The 12,100-nt window shown below is 39.8% G+C and overlaps 1 protein-coding gene across 1 annotated transcript in view; it reads left to right on the top strand.

Annotated features, from left to right (window-relative positions):
• Nucleotides 1–209: 209 nt before the first annotated feature.
• ALK (anaplastic lymphoma receptor tyrosine kinase) overlaps nt 210–12,100 on the top strand; it is a gene marked incomplete at its 5' end in the record, with an annotated part of 208,584 nt that continues 196,693 nt past the window's right edge. The window contains one exon of the mRNA XM_010013707.1: nt 210–374. Coding sequence (XP_010012009.1) covers nt 210–374 — 165 coding nt within the window. The remainder of the gene's footprint in view (nt 375–12,100) is intronic.

Here is a 12,100-nt window from a genome sequence, read left to right as displayed (position 1 = left end):
TTACTGCTACCTCCATAACAAACCTCTCTGTGCACCCCTTTTCAGACACATTTTTGCCTGTCTGTTTATGGACTTCCTCCATTTCTTTCTACCTCATTAAGGACAAAAACTTGCTGAAGTATAAAACAAATACGTATACACACCTTCAAGCACAGAGGAAGCTGATTTTGATTAACCTGATATGTTCTATCTCTGTTTACTTTTTCCAGTATTTGACTGCAATTTTGAATCTCCTTGTGAGCTGGAATATTCCCTTACCCCAAAAGATGAAGAAACCCCCAACCACGCGTGGCTCAGACTGAGTGCAGAGGAGATCTCACAGCTAAACATCCCGGATGGGCCAGAGAGAGATCACTCTGAGAATACACCTAAAGGTAAGATGAGTACAACTATGTAATGCCTTCAGTGTAGTGGTTAATTTTTAAAACTAAGCATCCTCACTCCGCCCTCCAAAAAAATCCCTAACAAAAAAAAAACCCCACAAAACCCCACCCAAACATGCCCTCTTGAAATACCCAAGACAGCCATAACCCTTCTTTTACTGCAGCAGACAATGAATGCAAGCTGTGAAAAACGAAGGGAGTCATTCTGCACATGAAGGATCTGTTTTTGTCTAAAAACAGTCTGCACCATATGTATGGGAAGCAATATATCAAACATAGTATTGTGGAAAATGTGAACCAGGCAGACTCATACCACGGGTGGTGTTTGGTTAAGAATAGTACTATGGTGTCTGAAGGTCATTCAGTGTTAGGAGGAGATTAATAAAATAGCCTGGATTTACCTCTGCTCTAGATCCTGTTTACTGCTTACTTGGATGCAGACCATTGCAGGCAGTATACTTTTGTCCAGGGCTTAAGTTTTCTGTTTGGTAAGGAAACAAAAAAATGGAACAGTTTCTAGACTAGGAAGGACTAAACAGGCAAAGATTCTTTATTCTGCCTGTGATGGCAGGACTTTGATGCACATTGCACATTGAAGAGCAGTGGGAAGCAGCTGTGAAGTTAATGGGTGCTGGGTATAGAACAAGCAAGAGGATGTATTTTTCATGTAGTACCTGAATAAATGGTGGTAATAGGATGCGTGAATAAATGTTATGAAGGTCAGGGGTATGCATAAGGTTAAAGAAAGATTGGATGAATTCTTGCAGAATTCATTGATCACTGGTTCTTTAATGCAATAGTCTGTTTACAGTCCCGATTCAAGAAGCCTCTTATACAGAAAGCTGCAAGTGGAAGGATCCTTTTCTTAGTAGCCAGCGTCAGAGATGACGTTTGACTTTGCAGACCTTCAGCCTGACTGCTTGTAAGAGTTCTTACGGTCTCACAGATACTGAGGAAAAGTTTTGGGGATGCTTCATTCATACTCTTCCTTTTTTGCATTCATATCAGTAGTAGAATCATAGAATGGTTTAGATTGGAAGGGACCTTAAGACCATCCAATCCCCTGCCACGGGCAGGGACACCTTCAACTAGACCAGGTAGCTCCAAGCCCTGTCCAACCTGGCCTTGAACAGTTCCAGGGATGGGGCAGCCACAGCTTCCTTGAGGAGCCTGTTCCAGTGTCTCACCACCCTCACAGTGAAGAACAACTTCCTTATATCTAACCTAAATCTCCTCTGTCTAAGTTTGAACCCATTACCCCTTGTCCTATCACTACAGTTCCTGATCAAGAGTCCCCCTCCCCTCCTAGTGTAGTACTTTTCCCCAGGTAGCCATTATAATTTAACTTTTAGGACCCATTGCTTGAGCACTGATTCAGCAGCAAACTGAATCATTTTGGTGGAACCTGTCGTGTGTCAAGCAGATGGACCACATTTGTAACGCATGCAAATACCTTCTGATTTTCACATCAAAGAACATACGTGCACATATTAATTTCTTGCTACAAGGGTACAGTTAAGAAAAAATTCGAGGTAAATCAGAATGTCTGCTGCTGTTCTCCTTTTTCTTAAATTCTAGCACAAGCTGGCTGCTGCTGAAATGTAGGAATTAAAATGTGCTTTTTTTTTGGAATTGAAAAGGGTTGCTGTCTCTTCCCTGGAGCGGGGAGAACCCGTGACAAAATAAATGTACTGTTCCAGATGAAGAGCCTGGCCAGGTTGCAGCAGTGCTGCATGTTGTTGATGTATGTTTCTTGTGGATTCTTTTTGATAAAGTTATACCTTTGTCTGTATCTGGTTTTATATGTCTGTCAAAGCAGAAGGGGAGTCTGTTGGGTGGCTCCATAGCCCAAAACAGATGGTAGTATTGGTTGATGATTTCCAGTTGCTTGTTGGGATAAAATTCCATTTGTGAGCCCAAAGCTTTGGGTTCTTTTTCATCTGGAAGATTGGCAGTTTAGGCTGAAGCTTCTGTTCTGCTGTTTTCCCCTGTTCTGAGGGGCAAGTACCCAGAGTCACCCGATTGAGTTGATTTAGATTTGTGGGTTGCCAGGGTGGGGTTTTTTTGGGTGTTCCATTTGCTTGTTTGTTTGTTTAAATTATCAGCTATGTTTGACATTGTCAATGGTAATTTTCCCTTAAGCCCCTCAGTAGAGCTGTAGGTCTGCAACTCATAGATGACTGTAACTCTTGTGTGTATAAAGACTCATTTGAAAAATCAACACTTGGAGCTAGCCTCTCTATTTTAAATCACTTTAATTACAGCTGCTTGGCACAGATAGTTGTGTGGTCTGTTTCAATCTGAAATAATTAAGCACAGTAGTTCCAACCCCCACTGTTTCCTGCAAATTGTACTTCCAATTATCTCAATCTCATTTCATCTCCTTTGCAGACAGTAATGCACAGAGATAAACAGATAGCATAACTAGATTTTGGGATGGTTTAGCTCATCCTTGTCACTTAGCTATCAAGTCATGTCAAGACGTTGATAGAGACAAATGCCTTGGGTATGATACATTGTGCTTCATATACTTTTCTGTAAAAGCTTCAGTAAGAAATCACTGGGAGATCTCTCAGTGAGATGTATTGGAAGAACTTCTGTACTTTTCCCCCTGTCCCCACAACATGATACTGCTCAGGAATCAGAACAAATCAGCATTGATCAAGCTACCTAGAGGAAGAACTAGTTTTAGGTGTCTCAGCATTGTTTACAGTCACATCTGAGTGCTTCGCTCACTTGGCATGTCCAGCATATGGTGTCACACAAATCATTGATCTTCTGAATAGGTTTAGGTGATGAGGTGCCAGTTTGATATTAAATTATTCAGGGTAAAAGATTAGAGGTCTGGTTGACAAGGAATTGAAAAATGATACTTTAACTGGGTAATAGTGGCAGGTGAAATTTAGTGTAGGTAAGCTGAATTGAGGTGGTGGGAGAAACAATCAGAGTCTGGCATATATAAGGACAGATTCTGAGCTGGTTGTATGTACTTAAACTGATTTTGGGGTAAGATAGAGCTGTGAAAACATCAGCTCGGTAGCAGTCACAAAATAAATGTGTTATTGGAACTTGCCTGGGAAGGCAGTAGAAAATAGGAACAATATCCTGTAGTATAAGTGTGTGGGGCAACTGTATGTAGAATACAATGCTCTGTTCTGGTTCCCGTGCATCAAAAATCATTTACTGCAGCTGGGGAACTTACTAAAAGGGAAACAAGGGTGATCTAAAGTATGTAATGACTGTCTCTTATGAACGCTTAAATTAACTAAGGCTACCCTGCCTTCAAGAGACATCTAAAGGAATACATTGCATAGTTTTATAAAAATCACAGACTTCTATTAAAATCTTTATAAAAGATGTATAAAGCTTTATAAATGCCTAAGACTTTATAAAACACCAGGAAAGGATGACTATAGAGGAATATTTGTTACTACTTCTAATAGAAAATTGCACAGCATCTGATCAAGTTAATAGATGTCAAGTTCAAAACAAAAGGAGATCTTTCAGTATGTAACAAACAGTAAAACTGTGGAACCTTTTTCCACAGGGTATTGTTGGTTCTGAAAGCTTCTATGGGTGTGCCAATTGACAGGATTTGTGCAGGGAAGAAAAATACTTACAGCTACTAAATTCTCAAGACTACCTTTTCTGGCTCAGGAAGTCCTGGTGCAATAGATCCCTGAAGGCCAGAGGTGGAGAAGTACAACTGCTTGCTCTCCCTGTTCATATCTTCTTTCCTGTGTATCTACACCTGTCTGTTTTCAGCGCTGGATATGTCTGAAGTGAATGGATCTTTGGTCTGTGCTAGTGGGGTTGGTGTGGTGCTCTCTCTCTCCCTCACATCCCAGCCCAGGTTTTTACTTCTCCCTTTGAAAAAGGAGAGAAGTGCACTAAGGGTTTCAGATCAATTTGGAGAGAAAATGTGCTATTTAAACACTTAATACTGTTTGCTATTCCGTTAGAGCCTTGTGAATGGTATTGAACCATGCAAAAATCAGCCAGGTTGGAAAAGACCTTGAAGATCATCAAGTCCAACCGTTCCCCCAGCACTGGCAAGGCCACCACTAAACCATGTCACTGAGGGCCTCATCTACATGGTTTGTGAGCACTTCTAAGGACAGTGATTAAACTACTTTCCTGGGAAGCCTGTTCCCCCTCCATCTTGTAAGTGGACCAGTGGGTGATAGAATCACTAGTGTATCTGCCAGCTTGGCACTGCATGCTATGTAAAAGTCTGCTGGAGTTACCAGTATTTTCAAGTCAAACTTACATAACTTTCTGAAGGATCAGGGATTTAAGGTTAAAATACCACTGATCTGCTGAGGATCAAAAGGGAAGTCTCCACTGTTGGGATCTGAATCAGGCCTGTATGTGCTGTAATGAGTAGGCAATCTATGGTGAATTACTAGACGTCTTTTAATTCATGAATAATCAAAAAGATGCTATAAAAAATTCAAGCATTCTGCACCACTGACTATGTTTATGTATTTTGACAAGTGTGATTAATTCTTAATTATTTATGATCCTTCATTATCTATTATACCAGCAAATGTACTGCAGTCTATTGTAATGAAATATGAGGAATTGCAGATCTTGCAACTGTGGCAGTATTTCCAAAGGAGGCAGGTTAGACAACCCAGTTTGTGATTAGAATGACGGTTTGTGGAACAAGGAAGTTCCACTTCACAGCTGTGTGGATGTATATTTGTCGTGCTGAAGTGAAGGAGTCATTTGCTTCTCTGATAAACCTGAAATGGGTCAACCCAGCCATAAATTCTGTGCCTTTCAAGTCTTGATTCAAACTCAGGGTTTTCTGTACTATGGGGGTCTCTGGGATGATCCAGCTCTAAGTAGCAGAGTGGTTTAACAGCCATTGGGAAGTGTGCCTTTCCAGAATTCATCTCTCCTGCTACCTCTCTGCAGAGCTTTCATTTTCCTTCTGCCTGAGAGACACTGGCTCAGCTCCCTGTCAGCAACACTGTTGCTGTGTTTTTTGCCCATGGACTCCTGGAGGGCAATAGTTGTGGTCCCAGATCTGGGAGTGCCGTTGTGACTTCCTTCAAAGTCAAATTTTACAAGGAAGAGGAAAAGAGGAACCACTAGTACGCAGTTAATTTGTGTATTTAAGGAGGAAAGACCAGCAGCAACTGGGCCCAAAACAAATACACACAAAGTGGATCCATATCTGTGCTTGATCAGAGTAATCCTTTTCCAACCGTAAGTGAAGTTTTAAACTTAAAGGATTAGAGGCTTGACCACTCCTGACTGTGGTGATGTGATCTAGATGAAGTGAATTCCTGCTTCTGTGATCTGAAGGTTTCAGGGCTGTGAAAATATGGAGCTACTTGATAAAAATTTCAGATGAAGAGATAAGCTGGAGAGGTGTGACCACCATTTCAAATCAGAACTGAAAAAGTAATAAGCCACCCTGCAAGTGTGAACACCAATTGAGACAACTCGTTAATGGAAAATGTAGATTAAACTTTCATGCAGGATGGCAGGGGAAGAGAGAGATGAATGAGGACAGTGTCCTGACCAGCACTGATTAGTTGAAAAGCTCTTATGTAAGTTCTAACCCAAGAAGTATCTGCATGTTATGTTAATGTGGTTTTGATTTTTGTAATTATTACTAAAGAGAAAGAGCAAGTCTGAGGCACTGAGCATATTAGCAAATGGGAGATAATGAACTGCAGGACTATAAAATGGCTGTTGACATAAATTTATGATTCCTCAGACAAAGAAGAATGAGGCAGATAATACAAGATAATAAATAATATTTTGTTTTAGATTATCACTTTATTAACAAAACAGTAGAGAATAAATCACTGTGGGCTTGCAAGACATCAGTAGTTCAGAAGTTATTTTTCATGTAGGACTCTGAACATAAAAAAAAAAAAAAAAAAAAAGAAAATGTAACATTTACAATTCCACTAAAAATTGGGGGAAAAAAGTCTCTCTGGAAAAGATAGCTCTTTACCAGGAGAAAGAGTAAAGAGCTCATGCTGGACAGACAGAAGTCTTCCCTTTACATTAATCCTTAAGACAGGTTTATCTCACAAAACTGATCTATCTTATGTGTCTGTTAAACAAGGTATCAGAGTATTTCTTCTTTCCTGTAGTAATCATTATGTGGAGTTGGAGGATTTGACAGGGTGGGTCTGAGAAAAACCCAGAATTGTCTTCTCAGGAGATTTTCTGGTTTGGGGGAAAAATAGTTTTGAACCTAATGCAAATTTTGACAAAAACTTGCAAACCTGAATGTTCATTGCTCCCTTCTCTTTAATGCTGGAGGAGAATGTGAATCATCCTGATCTGCATAGATTCAGTTCAGACGGTTGAATAATCCTCAAAAAGATCCTGATGTGGTATGATGCCACCCTAGATTTAGTATTTATAAGCATTTGGATAAGCTACAGGTATCCTGGTGAAGATTTGTAAATTTTGCACTTTTGGTTTGCAAAATTAGTGCAAAAAATAGGGTTCAGTTTTGTATTAGTTATTTTCCTTTTTAAGATCTAGCCATTGAGTTCATAGAAATAATTGCTGTGAGTTGAAGGATCAGCTATAAACCACAAGTGAAATAGCAGACAAATTAAGTGAGATCTGGAGCAACACATGGTCTGAAAATTATTCATCTCTTACTGCAAATGAGATTTATGGATTTGTAGGGATGACTTTCAAGTTCTTTGTAAACAGGGAGGGTTTTAAAATAAAAAATACTATTTACAATGAATATTCTGTCTGTTCTAGTTGAGACTATCAACATACACCTATCAAACATTACAGCACAGCCCTGTAGGAATTCAGGCAGCATTAATACAGCAAATACAAACCAAACTTGCCTCCAGAGCCTGTTGGGCTGTGAAAGAGGGGGCAAAAACAACTATGCAGCTCTTTTCTGATGGTCAGATTCTAGCTCATGTTCTGTCAGTGCAAGGGATGGACCAGGTGTTCTTAGCATTTTGCAGCTTGCTCTTCTCATTAGTACTACACTTGTGCTTTGTTATTGCAAAATGATTTCTCTTTAATGAGCCTGCTCTAAAGAGGCAAATTATTGTCTCTCTGTAGGATAGAGTGTTTGTTTATAGAGTAGCTCTGTATTTATAGGGACTATGGGTAAGCACGTGGGTATGTTGATTTTAGAAGTCGTGTTTGTTCATTTCTTAATTCAGTGAAGACTTGCATGCAACTCGACATGAAGCATTCTGCTCCCCAAGCTGAAAAAGAGAAATTCATCTCAGTGTGCATCAAATGGTAGCATGCTCTGATGGCTTGCTGCATACCTGTGACTAATGTACTTCAACAAGTATATCCAAAAAGGGTACAGACAATGAAGAAGAAATGGGTTGTAAAATGGTCTCTTTCTCCTTGGCAAGATGAGAGGCACATTAAAAGGACAGCTGGAGGGAAGCGTATCCTGCTCTTGGCAGTGTTTGACCCTTTTTAGAGGGAAAGACTACTGGATTAACACACATCTGTAATTATTTTTCCCCTCTCTGTGATGTCGGGGCGTTGTTCTTTATCCCCAAATGCTCATATACATCCATGAGTATGTTGTGTTTGGTTTGTTGGTTTTGTTTTTAATTGAACTTTTGGAGTCTAGAAAAATCATTCTTGTGGAAAGAATATTCAGTGAATTAAGAAATTGTTATTTGTTAGCAGGCAGGCTAGAAAGAAATTAAAACTCCCTCTATTTTCTATAGACTTATTTTTTAACCATGCTAGTGACAGCTCACGTATACAGCTCTGTACATAATGTATGATAAAGGACTATAGGCAAGACCCTGTAAGCCTGGCAGCCACTTGGCTGCACATTGCCCCTCCTTACCAGCCACAGCTTAATTACATCCATTGCCAGTTACTACAATAACCTGTGCATCTTTAGCACTTTACCTCTGAGGCTCTGAGTACTAAGTAAGGCATTTCAAATAGCTTTAAAGAATTGGCAAAATGTTTCTCCATGCCATCAAAGAGAAAACTAAAGCACAGTGTGATTAAATCAGTAACCCAAGGTGAGTTGTGTTTCTAGCTGTGCCAGACTTGTATCTCTTGCACCCTAACTAGTTTTAAGATGCCTGTTGCTTTGCAGTAATTCTGTGAAGAAGTTGGTTTTGTCCACTCACAATAAATAGACATCATCATGTAGATTTTCTACAGAACTATTCTGTGAGATAATGTTAAAAGCATCAATAAATTTACAAGAACTGAAATACTTTCACTGTTGTTCTTCACATCAGTCATCAGTAATGTGTCTGTGTTGCAGTAACTATCTTACCTATGCTCAAATGAATACATGAAAGAGAGTCATAGAACTTTGAAAGCTGAGACATTTTACTGCTGTAATTCTTGCCAAGAGCCAAGTCTAACTATTTATACACAAGTAAAAAAACTCTTAATTTGGAACTGTGTTGGAGAAAATGCCCTGATTCAGTCAGGATCTTAGGACAGGCTGAGCTAAACCCAAGTACAGTTTGACCATTTTGCCTAATCTAGACATGGAAATTCAGGTGAAGAGAGAGAAGATTGATTTTTTTTTTTTTTTTTCTTCTTTGATATTTCTGTCCTTGGTTTTCTGATGGAATTTAAGTTGTTTCAATGCAAATCTGTAAAGGGTATGCTGGTACTAACTCTCGTGTAACATCTCATATTTGGAAAGATACAGTTGCATGTACTACTTTAAAGGTGTTGCAAGAAGTATCTCCACAGGCCTTCAAAGTTTAAATCTGTCGCGGTTTAAGCCCAGCCGGCAACTTGGAACCACGCAGCCGCTCGGTCACTCCCCCCCTTTTCCTTCCTCCCCCCGCTCCCGGAGGGATGGGGAGGAGAATCGAAGGAATGTAACTCCCACGAGTTGAGATAACAGCTCTCCAGTAACTAAGGTATAATACAAACCACTACTGCTACCAATAATAATGATGAGAGGAATAACAAGGGAAAAGGACACAACCGCTCACCACCCGCCGACCGATACCCAGCCCGACCCGAGCAGCGATCTGGGCCTTCCGGGTAACTCCCCCCAGTTTATATACTGGGCATGACGTGCTGTGGTATGGAATAGCCCTTTGGCCAGTTTGGGTCAGGTGTCCTGCCTCTGCTTCCTCCTGGCTTCCCCTCCTCTCTGGCAGAGCATGAGACTGAGAAAGTCCTTGGTTAGAGTAAACATTACTTAGCAACAACTAAAAACATCGGTGTTATCAGCATTGTTCCCAGGCTGAAAGTCAAAAACACAGCACTGCACCAGCTACTAAGAAGGAGAAAAAATGACTGCTGTAGCTGAACCCAGGACAAAATCTTACAGGAATTGTTAACGTTAGAGCTGACCAAAGTAGTTTCATTTACTGTTACCTTCAAGGGGAAGGAGACCTATGAGCATAGCTGTTTTCTCTTAGAGCAGTTTAAACTGAGTGTGCTTATTATATCCTATAACCAGAGAAGGTTGCAGTGTTAAAGATACTGGGGGAGAATTCTGGTTTGTATCTCTTAGAACAAAATTTTTCTTAATACTGTGCAGTGTGTGTTTAGATGGCCCCGAGCAACTTGCCTGGATTCTAATGAATAATCGTCTATTCAATTATGAGTGAGAAGCTATCCCTGAAGTTTCATCTGTTTTCTTTGTTTGCTTGTTTTGAGAGCACAGTAATTAAACAGATGGTATAATATGGGAACATGAGAATAGCCATGTTGGGAGAGCAGGAGAGGGAAGCAAACTTACAGCCAGACTTCCCAGAATATTCTCTGACTGCAGGCTTGTGCGTCTCTGCTTGTATCAGAGGCTGTGCACTGAGGGGAGCAATACAATATAGCCCTCTATGTCACGTTTCAATTCTGCTGGGATATGTACTACAGTATCTAGTTGTTGATTTGGGATCTCCAGTCCTAGTCCCTCTTGCTATTTTGAGCCACACTGCCTTTCTGTGCAGTGAGTTACATTGTGCATCCCTGTCTTTACAAAGGAGGCACTTTCTCGTAAGTCCCCTTAAGTCCATTTAGTCTCAATGGCAGACTCTTTCTTGTTTATCAAAAGCAAGCAATGTAGAAATGCTTGACCCTTGCATTTTACCTTCCCCGAATAACCAGAATTTAAAAGAAGGTAAATACAAATGTCAGTCTTTTATTAAGATGAAAAAAGACTATTTTTAAAAAAGTCATTTTGACTTGATATTTATGGTTCATGTCCCTTGTAAACCTAGATGAAAGTCAGCTTTGTTAGCTGAATGCTCCAGTGTCACAACAGAGATGAGAGAAGCAAGCACCACTTAATTCTGAATGGCATTTCCTTAAGAATTCAAGAAGTGTAATAGTGAGCTTTTCTTTTGGCCATTGTTGTGCATTTTCTCTTCTTATTCTATGGCTGTGAGCAAATCTTCTTAATCCTCTGTGTGAGGCTTTCTAAATGACCTGATGTAAACATAAGTAAACAAGATGATGAGTAGACTTCTCCAGATTTGAAGAGGTGTTCAAACACCAGATCCAGCAGGTTTGTTGCTTGCATTGCCTGAGTTAAAAGAATAAATCTCATGGAGGACAGAACTATAATAACTTGCTTCGTTTGTTATTTTTTGTGGGGTTCATCTTGCTGCTTTCCTGTGCTTCCAGTGGGGAAGCAGAAAGGTCAGGCAGTCATTTGGAACCTTGCAAGGTGCATAAACAGCATAATAAAGGTTAGATCACAACTTTTTCACCTGGCACAGTAATTTTGTTTGTCAGAGAAAAGCCCAAGCTGCAGAATTCTAGTATTGATTTTGAGCTGCTGCAGGTTCAATGATGTTCTGGTTTCAAGGTGTTTATTTAGGGCATTGAAGAATTAAAAAGGCCATGTTAAAACAACATTATCCGAAAGGTTTAATTCCACTCTCAGTGTTTTTCCTGAATGTGTGGAAGTATTTGGGGAGGAGGCAGAGGGTGGTTTATGTTTGAATGCCCTAAAAAAATTACAGGTTTTTCAGGCTAGCAACTGCTGCCTGCCTGAGTTGATCCTGAATGTCAGCAAGGTCACTTCATTGGAGGTGAAAGTTTGCTATGACATACAGAGCTTTGAATTTTACATACTGAACTTCCTTAGATTGGGGAAAAGGAAAGATCACTTTGGTAGCCTCACTGCCTAATTACACTGTAGTCTAAAACCATTTTAATTCTGTAGTTGTTGGTTTATCCAGCTGGCTAAGGGCAATATATTTCGTGTTATCATGTCACTGTCAAATCAAGATTCCTGAGGAATTAACAGTTAATTTAATCTTTGTTTTATCATCAATTAGAGGTTAAAGGCAAGAAGATGATATGTAACATATATATATCTTAAGATATAAGATATCTTATATATAACAGATATATATCTTATTTAGAATAAGATACTGTAACATATTATTGTGTCTTAATTCAGAGGAGAAGAAGAGGACATTACCTGTTAAAGATCATAGGAGGAGGAGGGAATAAGAGAGTGCTTTTCAGAAAAAAAAACCAAACCAAAAAACCAACAAGGCTTTGATTACATTGCAGGAGTGAAAGAGTAATCTGTAGTTCACTGAAGTGTTTTTTTTTCTACCATGGGTGCAATGTCTTTCTTACCTTGGAGATTCCAGCTGGGGTGGTAGTGCAAGGAAGTAATGTGGTGCCACTTTTCCTCACCTCTGTATACTTGAGGGAAATCAGTGTTATGTATGTGAATGTTCTGCACTTCCTGCATGGGGTGAGGGACAGCAGAAAGACCAGAGTGAAGT

This window comes from Nestor notabilis, unplaced genomic scaffold (genome assembly GCF_000696875.1).
Source record: "Nestor notabilis isolate BGI_N333 unplaced genomic scaffold, ASM69687v1 scaffold1524, whole genome shotgun sequence".
Taxonomy (NCBI): domain Eukaryota; kingdom Metazoa; phylum Chordata; class Aves; order Psittaciformes; family Psittacidae; genus Nestor; species Nestor notabilis.
This window is presented reverse-complemented; position numbering and strand designations above follow the sequence as displayed.